This window comes from Halyomorpha halys, unplaced genomic scaffold (assembly GCF_000696795.3).
Source record: "Halyomorpha halys isolate HHAL.00 unplaced genomic scaffold, Hhal_1.1 Scaffold950.1, whole genome shotgun sequence".
In the NCBI taxonomy this organism is placed as follows: domain Eukaryota; kingdom Metazoa; phylum Arthropoda; class Insecta; order Hemiptera; family Pentatomidae; genus Halyomorpha; species Halyomorpha halys.
The window spans coordinates 271,768-284,374 of NW_027112054.1; the positions used below are offsets into that span (position 1 = coordinate 271,768).

General features: G+C 30.5%; 1 protein-coding gene across 1 annotated transcript in view; it reads left to right on the forward strand.

Moving 5' to 3' along the window:
- Positions 1–7,600: 7,600 nt before the first annotated feature.
- LOC106687366 (Ig-like and fibronectin type-III domain-containing protein 1) overlaps positions 7,601–12,607 on the forward strand; it is a gene marked incomplete at its 5' end in the record, with an annotated part of 28,978 nt that continues 23,971 nt past the window's right edge. Inside the window, 3 exon segments of the mRNA XM_067049992.1 lie at positions 7,601–7,804; positions 10,069–10,179; positions 12,194–12,400. Coding sequence (XP_066906093.1) covers positions 7,601–7,804; positions 10,069–10,179; positions 12,194–12,400 — 522 coding nt within the window.

Consider the following 12,607-nt stretch of genomic DNA (forward strand, 5'->3'; position numbering starts at 1 on the left):
TGTGTATTATTTTATTAATAATACATATGCGCTGATAAGTAATGAATATTTGTCTTTAAATAAAGAATAGTTTAAAAATGCACCCCACATCACCCTAAGGATCTAGGGTCGTATCTTAAACTTCCTATATTTGTACTTTTAATTAGTTTATTAATCTACAAATTGTTATCAATTTCTGATCTTAGCAATTTTTTATTTTTTAAATCACTTATGAAGTTTTCGAGATATAGGTTCCTGAAGAAAATAAATTTCCAGACCTAACATTTGATAGCAGCATTCCGTACATGCCTTAGCTAAAAAAATCGATTTTCTAACAATTTCCAATATCAACTACAATGTATAGGTTGCTGTACTATTTGATCGTAAATATGAAAAAGTTAATAATAACTTATAAAAAGCTGCACAGTATGAATGATAATTAATGATGATTTCAATATTTCACTTTCGCGTTGTTTTTTTTTTGGCCTGGAAAATGTGCTATGAAAGAATAATATGACTTAATTTTTGCTAATCTATCAATAGCTCGCTCAGTACAAATCGTTCTGAAATACAGATATAAGCCTTATCTATGTACTTGCGTAAAAACAACAACAATAATTATTTAAAGGGCCAAAAAACTCACGTCCAAGGGAATTAAAAGAACATAGATAATTAATAACTTTTAATCCATATAAAATATGTCTGAAACTATTGCTTGAAAGTTTTGTCTTCTGCAATCGCTCCATAGTCCACACGGAATTCCATCACAGACATTGCAAGCAATTGATGATCGAACCAAATTGGTCTCGCGATCGACTTATTCGCCACTCCTGCTGTACAGTCTCTTAAATATGTCATTCCACGTTCCTCCCCTATTCCTTATTACATTGAAAGATCTACATTTATCTAGTAGACTATCTGCACTAGTATATGCTTCAAAAATGTATCAGGTGACAATAACAACTTACCAAACAAGCCTCTGAAACTAATTACCCATAACAAATTCGACAGTAACAAAAATTTAGTTGAAAAATTATGAATATAAACAAGAGTGACATCTCAACCATACCTTAACAAAAAAATTGGTCTGTATGAGAAACTTTTGAAAACTATTCCCCTTAGGCAATGAAGAATCAAAACATGCAAAAAAAAAAAAAAAAATCTTAAGAGTTCTAATCACTAGGAAAGGGGAGGGGAGTAAGTCCAAAAATAGAAAACATATACAACAGAATAAACTTTTATATCAACAAGGTTAGTCCTCCGACCCAAAAACGGTAGTGTAAAAAAAAAATTGACCTATAAAAAAATTGTTTTTCAGAATAGATCAAAGGAAGTATCCGGGTTGGGGGAGGAGGTGGTTATGAAAGTAGCATAATTCCGAATTTTAAATTTTTCCACAACGTGTAAAACAATCTATTTCGGCCATTATAGACCTATACTTATCTCACTCAAATGACTTAAAACTATAAGTTTTCGCTTCTAATTATACTATTATTACAGCTAAATGTTTTGTTTTTTAAGTCAGTTTGACTAATATCGTGATAAGTCCTTAGATATCAATATTGTGAACTATTCATTACTTCTTTAAAGTTGTTTTATTTTTTTTTTAATTCTATACTAGATACCTAAACATGACAAAAAAATTATTACACCTTCTCTCATCCATGTTCAACGAAAAGAATTCTTCGAAATAGAATCCTGAGTTTAATTTACTTACCATTCGAAATTCGATTTGAAAGGTCCGGAGATTAAACTTCAGATAAAAGCATACGTAAACAAAGGAATTTATTTGTAGCAAAAATAATCGATTTACAGTACCCTTTTACTATTGGATTCAGCAAACACCCTCCCCGCCTTGGGGGTTGGTGCCGTGGTAATTGAGTTGGTGGCGTGATTGCCTGTAAATGAGTTGTCACCACAGGCTCAGCTCTCACACCTGTTAATTCCTCCTGTCGTGTTCCCCACTACCATAGGCCTTCTGGTACTCCACGGTTCATGCATTCATCAGGAGGGCTTAGGCAAAGTTCCTCCTGGCAGTTAGTGTCTATAGGCAACCTCAGAGTAAGGGGGAACGAAATGTAATTACAATACCAAACAAGCAATAACGTTTTCCCCTTTTTTTGTTTCCTTAGCGCAAGTCAAATAACACTGAACAACAAAGTAGTCAACCCTCATTATTTTTAGTTATTATTTTACAAGTTAGTTATTATTTTTATAAAATGTAATATCTTAACCAATAGCGTAGGGAGGTGGCCCAGTTCTCTGAGCAGCAATCAGCTACTAGTTAGGGATTTGGTGCAGACTCCAACTGAGGAAAAAGAGAGATAGATAAAGATAAAGATAGATGCCTTGTACAGTACTTTGGAAATAATTTGTAATAGATTACCCAAATATAATGCAAAAATAATATTAAGCGATCTTAATGCTAAAATTGGGAAAGAAGAAACGTTTACCCCCACTATCGAAAGGCAGAGTAGGCAGGATGAGTTTAGTGCGATAACGTAGAACTTTATAAATAGCAGCACATATTTGTTCTCACAAAACCGTCCATAAAGAAACTTGAAAATCACCAGATGGTAATACCAAGCACCAAATTGACTATACCCTCATTGATAGAAGGCATGCTACCAATGTTTATGCAGTACGTAGTTTCAGAGGGGCTGACTGTGATTCAGACCATAATCTTATAAGGATAAAACATAAACAGAAAATAACGACACGAAGATACGGTAAAACCCCAAATAATAATATACTTTATTTATCCTGAGGCTGATCCCTTCAAAATAATATTATGGGTGTCAGAATAAGGCTTCAGTGCCTTAAACTAAATTACAAAATTTCCAAAATAAAAATGAAATCATAAACGCATAAGTACAATCATAATTATGAATTCGATAAGATAAAAAATAAACAACAATAATCAACAGAATGCATAAAATTAAAATGAAACTATATATCATATTATAAATTATAAGGTAACTAACTTCTAATAAAAAGGGGGAAAAAACAAAAAATGAAAAAGGGTCAAATACAAGTAAACTAAAAACAATAAATAAAACGGTACAATTACTGTTAATACACATATTTACAATTTTAAACAAAAATCAAAATTATAAAATACAGAATTGGCACCAAAAGTGTCAAAAGAATTGCAGGAATATACTTCAGAAAATGATTCCATTTAAGGGAAGTGGAAATAAATTAAAATTACACTAAGAAATGTTGTAGAAAATGTTAGCTGTCAGGACCAAAGCCAAACAGAAGTAAAAAATGGCTGGTATGACGAAGAATGTGAGAATGCGCTGCGAGAACGAAAGGAAGAGAGATCAAGGATTCTCAATCATGGAACAAGGAGAACTGCGGAAGAATGTGCCCAGAAAAGAAAAATAACCAGAGCAATGTGTCGAAAGAGGCTGGGAAGTAGGGAAGTGGGAAGAGATAAGAGAAAGTTTCTCTGGTCAAGTAACTAAAATGTTTTATAAGGAGATAACAGACTTCAAATCAGCATTTAAACCTCGACTGGAAATTTGTAAGGATAGAGATGGAAATATTGCCAAAGCCCTGGCTTCTGTCCTCAAGTCATGGGCTACTGACCACTTTCAGGCGTTTATTGATTCTCAAATAATCATGGATAATGAACCACTAGGAGGATATTTACAAATCCACCGTGAGAACGATTCAGATGGTATAGAATCCCACCAAAGAAGGAAGAGATCGCCAAAATAAAATAAGCCCACCACAATTACGAAATACTAGGCATTGATCAGCTACAAGGAGAGTTACTCAAATTTGTCGGCGAAAATATAACCAATGAGATGAATAGCCAAAGTTACGACATCTGGATGACTGAACAGATGCACCAAGAATGGTCTACCGCACTGATCTATCACTTATGTATATAAAAAATTGGCAGACTATCATGTAGTGACTATAGAGGCATAGCTTTCCTTAGTGTCGCTTATAAAATATTTTCAGCGGTGATTATTAAGAGGATGCTCAAATGGATGGAAAGAATAGTTAGAGAGTACCAATGCGGTTTTAGTCTTGGTAGATCTACATATATATCGACATATGTACTATATAATACATATGTAAGAATATATACTATATGTGGAATATATAAATATATACTAGATATATTTCGGTGAGGATAATTCTGGAAAAAGCGTATGAATAGAACATCGACCTGCATAATCTATTTCTGTAATCTGTAATTCGAATTAATGTTTTCTATTCATGCTATCGATTTTTTTTTCTTACTGAACATACGAAAGTAGGCCAACAAAGTCATACAACCCAATACTAAAACAAAATGAAGTCATCAACTTCTGAAAATTGGCCCCGGCACTCAAGAAATATTGGAGAGACTCATCATACATAAAGGAGTAGCCAAGTAATATATTTAACATGGCACAAATACTACGTTGAGTGTACCGTTTAGCAAAATGTAAATAGAAGTTTATAATAATTCATTTTAGAAAGATTTTCGGTTATTAATTAAAAATCTATTTATTCTGGGTTAAATGAGGTCTCATCATTACCTATACAGTTTAACTTTTTTATAGGTTGTTTTTAAGTTAATAGCTATGAAATATTGACGACCATAGGCGTCTATTAGAGGGGCAGAACCTGTAGTATCATTTAAGGATACTGCAGTACGGGATGTCATGAGTTTGCAACAAACAGTTAAAGTGATTTGATACGATTCGTCGTTATTTTATAAACACCTGGTTTGTGGTGTAATTCAATTTCGTTTGTGAAATAGGAATAAACTGGAAATTAGTTTTGAGCTAAATCTGAATGAGTTCATAAACAAATCCTCCATTCTTTATTTCATCAGCCATCTTAAAATTTAATAATTAAACTAATACCCGAAAAACTTCAATTTATGCATAGAAAATGATACATTTTATACTACATGTTAACACAAAATAAAGGTATTAAAGAAAATTATAGAAACAAAATATGAAAATATAGTTTCTAAGTTATACAAATTTTAGTTATAAAAATTCTAAGAAATTTTAAAATTCCTTAGTAATTTTAAAAATTTTAAGTTATATAAATTTTATAAAAAATATGTAAAATGCTATCAAAATAAATTTTAAAAACATAGATACGTGAATGCAGAAATTATTACAAAGATCGACAACTCAAAACTAATTTTGGCTGATCTTAATGTTTTTGGTGTGTTGAAACTGAAAATAAATGGATTCAGGAGGAATTTGATGGTTTTTATTGAGCCCCAAATTTCAACCCCATACGTCCAGATAGGCCTTATAATTGCCATCTAGATCAGTCTTTTGTAATTGATTGGCAGTTTAGACTGTTTGTCTAGTAAATGTTGTAATAGTCGGAATCGACGAGCAGTTTCCTGTCTTTTCAGTCTAGTATGAGGATTCCATGTCAGCCATTTGTCCAGATGTAGTTCTAAGTTACGGATCTATTCGACAGAGATAAGTGGGGTATTATTAAAGGATGTTGTGGGGCAAGAGGTCATGGGCTTACGATGAAGGGTAAAGGAGAATTTTTAAAAGCGAATTTCGTACATAATGAGAGAATCACTCGACCATCGTGAATTTGCGAAAAATCCCTACATGATTTAATGATGAGTTCATCTTCGGTTTCAGCATACTAAAAAAACATATTACTGAGCTAAAATTATCAAATCAAATTTTTAAAAGTTCTATTTTTTTAGACCTATGTTATTTATGGAATGACTGTTTCAATTATTGAATAATCTAGTAAATAAATTTTATCTGGATATTCCACCAGAAGAATAAATCAGAGAAGACAATAGGCGGTTATTTTCCTGCTGCTAACCTATTTTCCCATTCAAAGAATGGAAAACTGCGGAAGTGACCATACATCCTCTTTATTAAAATACGGGAAATTCCCTCCACCCCTGTCCTTCCCAACCAGAATCTGGATGGCACACGTGGGCTCATCAGCTGGGCCTTATTCACACCCCACTTCTCCCACCCTTCTACGAAGTCTATTGTTCGTCTAAATTGAAATTTCAACATAAACGCTCTCTTCAATTTAATTTATATATTTTATTTAAACCCGAATACACTTCACTTTTGTCTGACTTCCATTCGTTGAAAATCTTTTCATTAAACAACCACCCTTCGCAAAACAATGTGACTGCTGAAAAAAAAAAAAAAAAAAAAAAGATTGGACCGCAAGTTATTCAAAGACTCATAATTAAATTTGGAAGTGGAAAGGATGAATGAGTCTCTCAAATAAAATATTAATAAAAATTTTTTTTCTATTTCTACTTCAAAAGTAACTGTATTTTTTAATTCAAAGTCTGTAATAGAAAAGGCTGTAAAAAATCAGTCAAATTGAGTTGCCCCCGTCTAGATGTGATGTATTATATTATATTCCATTATTAACTAAATTATCACTAATAAATAACAATCAACGTGATTGAGAAAAAACGCACATGTTTTGCTGGAGATTAAAATACAAGAAATAAAATCACCCCAAAAAATGATCTAGTAAATACGTATGAGGATAAGAAACGTATGATTTTTTTTTTATTACATTAAATAGTTCCAAGAGTTGTATACATGGAAATATATTTGAATAATATGACTGGAGTAAAGAGGATTATATTTGAAAATGGCCAATAAATTAAGGTCAAAACGTTACGAATATGTACATACATATATAAAATCTTTAATACTATATAATGTCATGATAAACATTATTGATACTTATTAATTAAAAATGAATCCCACTGAATTAACAAACATACAAAATAAAGGTGTTCACAATAAATTATATTTTTTATAAAAGGAAATGAGAGTTCAAAACAATAAATACATAAATAAATGGAGGTGTTAAGTTATATGAGAGGTTAACCTGAACATGAACACATCGATAAGTGACTAATCTCATAAGGTAGATAGCAAGCCTATCAAGTACGTATAAAACCAAGTGTAAGAAAATTAGATCAAAACTATGTTTAAGACTTGTATAATTTATAAACAAAGTAAAAAGAAAGAGTTGGATGACGAAAGGATAAATAAAACAAACGCACAAAGAATAATATGCGTATATCCTGGAAAACAGCCGAAGATCATACATAAGAAACGTCCCTATAAGGAAGGGGGAAAAAATGGAGGAAGATCAGAACCGAAAGACCCAATTCACATGTAGATCGGAATGAGAGATACATATTTCATACAAAAAATCCTCTATGATTTCCTCTTTTGACCATCTTGTTACCCAACAGTTGATAACCACAACCCTTGCCCAGTCATGTAAAAGAAGAAACAGATTATGCTTTTAAATTAAAGAAGGTTATCTGAGGAATTTATGATCGAGAACAATAAAAATGCGAAAAATGTTTTGGCTAATGATAGGTATAAGCTCGAAGGCCCATTTAACATTTTACAACATTAATTAGATCATCGTTGCAAATTTTGAATGTTGATTATAATAAATCAATGCTGCGGAATTTCTTGTCGTCTACTTACAACTAGAGCTTCCTAAGCAAGTACTTTAAGGATTCATTCCTGTTTCAATAGCTCAGTTAGCAATCACAGTACTCATTATCATTATTATTATTACTTTTGATATAAAATATAAATAAAATAAATTTGTCTTTTTGCAGTTGGAGAGCTTCCCAGTGCAAGAGAATCACCTGTACCGCTGCACATATACGAGGACGACGATGCCTTAATAACATGCGTCGTCCGATCGATCGGGCAGAACACGGTCGTCTGGAAGAGGAAAGAGGGAGACAGGTGGAAGGTCCTGACCGCTGGCCAGGAGAGGGTCACCATAGATCAAAGATTCCAGGTCCTCCATGACCAAGGTAAGTTACAACCAAACAAGTACCTTACCTTTAACACACTTATAAAGCGTAAGCAATATTTGAAAAATATTTTTATTATTATTGTCATTCATGAAAGTCGGTATGATTAATGGTTCACGGAATGGTGAATGGTTCATAACTACTAAAACCGCATCTTCCCGTATTTACTGTTATATTAGGGTTTAAAGTATATTTTGATTACAGTAACGCCTTGGGGCACGTTGGGCAATGTACTCATCCTATGATTAAAACGAAATGTAATTAAAAAATAACTTATTTCTGAAATTATTTAACTCTTTATTAAATAAATCAATTTTATATCCAAATCCGTCTCAACACTTATTTATTCATTAGTCCAACGTTTCGGCCTTTCTAGCCATCTTCAGGGACATCTTCAATACAAAAATCCTTCTCACATTAATTTATAATTTCTATTTGCAGGCTATTCTGCCCAGGTCATTTTCTTTATTTAAAGTTCAAAATGCAAATAGAAATTATAAATTAATGTGAGAAGGATTTTTGTATTGAAGATGTCCCTGAAGAAGGCTAGAAAGGACGAAACGTTGGACTAATGAATAAATAAGTGTTGAGACGGATTTGGATATAAAATTGATTTATTTAATAAATATTACCTTGTCTCAAAAAATTTTGAAATAATATAATTATTTAACTTGTTCCAACAAATCAATCACAGAAAAATTCTGTAGAATTCAACATAAAACAAAATATATTTTATATTCCTTTTTTTCTAAAAAAGGAATTTTCTCACAGTCTTCCAACCTTCTTTTTTATTATATCCATATTCAAATATATATCAATCAGTGTTTCTACTCGATGGATTAAATAATATAATATATATTGGGTTTTTATTTACTCAATTTATCAACCTACAAAGGACTAAGTAACTTACTTATAGACCTATAGTTTTACAATAGTTCACTGTAATAATCTTAGTTGAATGTTCTATTGATTTAGGAAGTTTACTGTTGAGATTAGAGAAAGATAATGATAAAATAAAAGCTAAACTGCCTGGATGGCCTTAGGGACACACTAAGACAGGGGTTGATATTGCAGCCTTTGACTCCAATTAATGGGAATTCCAGGGAAAGGGTCTAATATTCGCATTCCTTCCTTTGCATCATTAATATCCCCTCAAATATTGGACGATAACTCAAACAGTATTAATCTAGCCGCTATACCACTGTCCCTCCATCTCTAAGATCTAGATTGATAAAGTGAAGTTTGGTTACGTTTGTATGAAAAGGCTTAATGAATGATTGAGTTTGAAATAATCCAATAGACTATGTTTATAAAAATATAGGATGTTTGAATCTTAGTAAAAGTTTTACAATTGAGTTTGTTTATTGCTTTTATACAATCCAGGTAATGTTGTTCGTTGTGTTCTTTAATAATGATAGGAACTGTGAATAATGAATGGTATACCACTCTAATCAGAAGGTCAAAATCAGCTCCATGGATTCACCATTACGTAAATTGTAATGTAAATAACTTTTCTCTAAAGCATTAACTAGTGCATGGAAATTTTGCACCTAATACCCATTTTTTGGCTGCTTGAAAGTTTGAATACTCAAAAACAATCATGGTTGCCAACAAGTTTCTGACTTTCTTAATGTTTTGAAAATCCAAAAAAACATTAAAAAATTTTCTATGAGGGCATTTAATAGCAGGGAATGGATTGGAAGTCAAAAAAGATTTTTTTAAACCGGCTCTCATAGCTTGTTTAGATTCACCAGTTTCACAAAATTTACCCTTCTCTTTAGAATAACCTTAGATATGAGTAACTCATTTTAAGATATAATCACATAATTAGTAGGGAAAACCAAAATTTATTCTGCAGAATCAAGTTTGATTAATGACCAATTTGATAGGCCCATAAGGGGACATGAAAAGCCAAAAAAAAATCCAACTATATTTAACTTGAATAATTCTCATACACTTGTTAGATGTTAAACTAGGTGCAAACTGAAAATAGGTATTTAGTCATTATCATACAATGAGATAAGCTAGATTCAGTTCTTTTGACATTTACACCATCACCAAAATGAAATCAATTCTATATTGGAATTTTTTTTTTTACGGAGAGTAACAAAATTTAAAAAAAAAGTAGAGAGAGAATATTACTGTTTAAAGAAGTAATATTAAACAAGTACTACTTTGATTCAAACTACAAAAATTCAATCACTTCACAATATCTTAAAACTCATATGTTTTAAAAAAAATAATATATCAATATTTTTTTTCAGGAGGCGATGTGTGGGTTTTGGCTGTGAAAGAGGTTAACAGAAATGACTCTGGCCTTTACTCTTGTGAAGTAAACAGTGTACCTGAAGTAAGAAGCTACCACCAGCTTAATGGTAAACATTATTTGTAGTTAATTATTTTTAATCATCAAACTATAATTATAAATATAAAAATAACCAGTTGAGTCATTTATTTCTGAAAACTACTTCATTTGAACAGACTTGTGGTTTTTGAAAATAAATGAATAAATTGATAACAAAAAAAAACATTATTTATAATTACATATTTCGTTTTAAATAATAAATTGACTAAAATTAATTAACAAATAAAACGTAATGAATTTGGTGAATAATTTAAACTTCCTAACATCTCCAATGATCATTCATTTTAATCTAAAATTTGCTCTATTTTTTTTTTTAAATGTACCTATTTTAGAAAATATCAATAAAGTCTGATCAAAAGGTTAAATAAGATTATTATTATTCTATAGCTTTTTTGGATACAAACATTTCTAATTATAATTTTCTTTCCATGGAAACTTTTTATGATTTAAATATTTTTTTAAAAATCAGGTGTTCTAGTTTTGAAGGGATTGACAAAACATAAAATTGCAGACTAAATGTTTTCTGTAATTTCTAAAACATGAATGATCAATTTATCATACTTATGAAATTGTAGATGTATCATTAAAACGAAAAAACAGAAAAAGTCAGTAACTATTACGATGCAAAAATTGTATACAAATAATTTCCGTAATTCTTCAAAAGAGTATTGAGCCAAATAGAATTATAGAAGATTTCCATAGCTCTGAAGTTCCTAATAAAGCTGAATAGTAGATTACAACAAATTTAATATTGTTATTCTAACAGGTATAGCTTCCCAGATAGTAGTCAATTCTCCCCCTCATTGCACCGATGAAGTAATACTAAAAAAGAACTGCACTAACTATTGGAAAAAAAATACTTCTTCAATTCAACAAAAAACAATATTTCTGAATCAGTTATTGCAATGGAGACATCATCATAAATGAACTACTAAAAACTTTGAACTCACAATTACTTTTCTTCAAAAATTTAGATCTCTAAAAGAAAATCACAATAAAACAACACTGTTATATATCCCTTCACAAATAGCCATAAAAAGTAAAAAATAGCTGAGAAAGGACCGAAATGAGCATATAAAATTTTTGCTGAGTCTTTTCTTGGGTAAATTTTCTCACCTTAAACAGCAAAAAAAAGATATTAAGTGAGCCAAAAAAAAAAAAATTAATAAGAGTGAAAACCATGTCCACCAAATCAAAGATCATAATTATGAGTTAATTCTTCCAAAAAATTTTATAATGAAGGAATGTTCTGTAATAAGAATAGAATAAAATATTCAAGATAAAAAACAGAACATTACTGATTCATCTTTGCTAGTTATAAGGACAGCATCAATCAACTAGCCAACTTTGTTTCAATGTACATATTGTTATATTAATTCAAATATATAAAAAATAAAAGTGAAAGGAATACCTGAAAAAATTTGAATATTCGTTCAACATAAAGAAAACTGTGAACTTCAGAAAACTCTAATATGCCAAACTTTCAGGGCAAATTTAATGGATAGTCTTACTTAATGACCCTGATAGTTAAAGCGATGTTAAAGAAATTTTAAGAATAAATAAAAGGTTTTCAAAACAAGTACAAATTAAATTTGTATGTCTAACTAAACTAATTTATAGTAAAGTCAAAAAAGTTAAATCGATTCAGAGGAGCTAACATTATTAGAAAAAAAAAAACTTTGTTACTATTTAACCACATAGATCTTAAAGTAGACTTATGACTCAAAATAAGAAGTAATCAGGAACAGGCAATAGATCAACTGAATATTAAAATTGACAGCTGTTAACACTTTTTAAACCCTTGATAAATAAATTCCGTTTAAATTTCTTCTATAGTACTGTATTAATTGAAATCCACTTTGAAAATCATGTCCATATTAAAAAATGGATAGATTGCTTTAATGATATTTTTATTTGATTACTTAATAATATTTTTCACTTATATCATCCCATTATACTCAAAATTAATAGCAATACTTATTAATATATTATTTTATATAAAATAATAATATATTATTTTCTAGTATTATCTCGTGACTTGGTTCCGCCAACCCAGGACTCTGCAACAGATCGTGCTGGAAACCACAACTACACTGAATGTTGCATAGCTCTAAATGTTAGTCAGTCCTGTCTTGGTTTTTGTAACATTCACAGCATTCTTGAAGGAACCACAGGTCAAGATCCAGAACATTGTGAAACAGATTTTCAATCGATAGTCAGGTGCATGGCAGGTAAGAATAAATACTTCTTTTATTTTCCTAATGTTGATTAAGTCTAAATATTTGGTAAAAACAAAAATTTAGGATTTAAACACTAAAAGGATAACATGAAAAATAAAGAAAAAGTAAATACATAATTTTACAAAAAAAGATGTTGTTGACCGCCACTGTAATTAACAATAATAAAGATTAAAAAAAAAAAGAATAAGTTGTGTCACA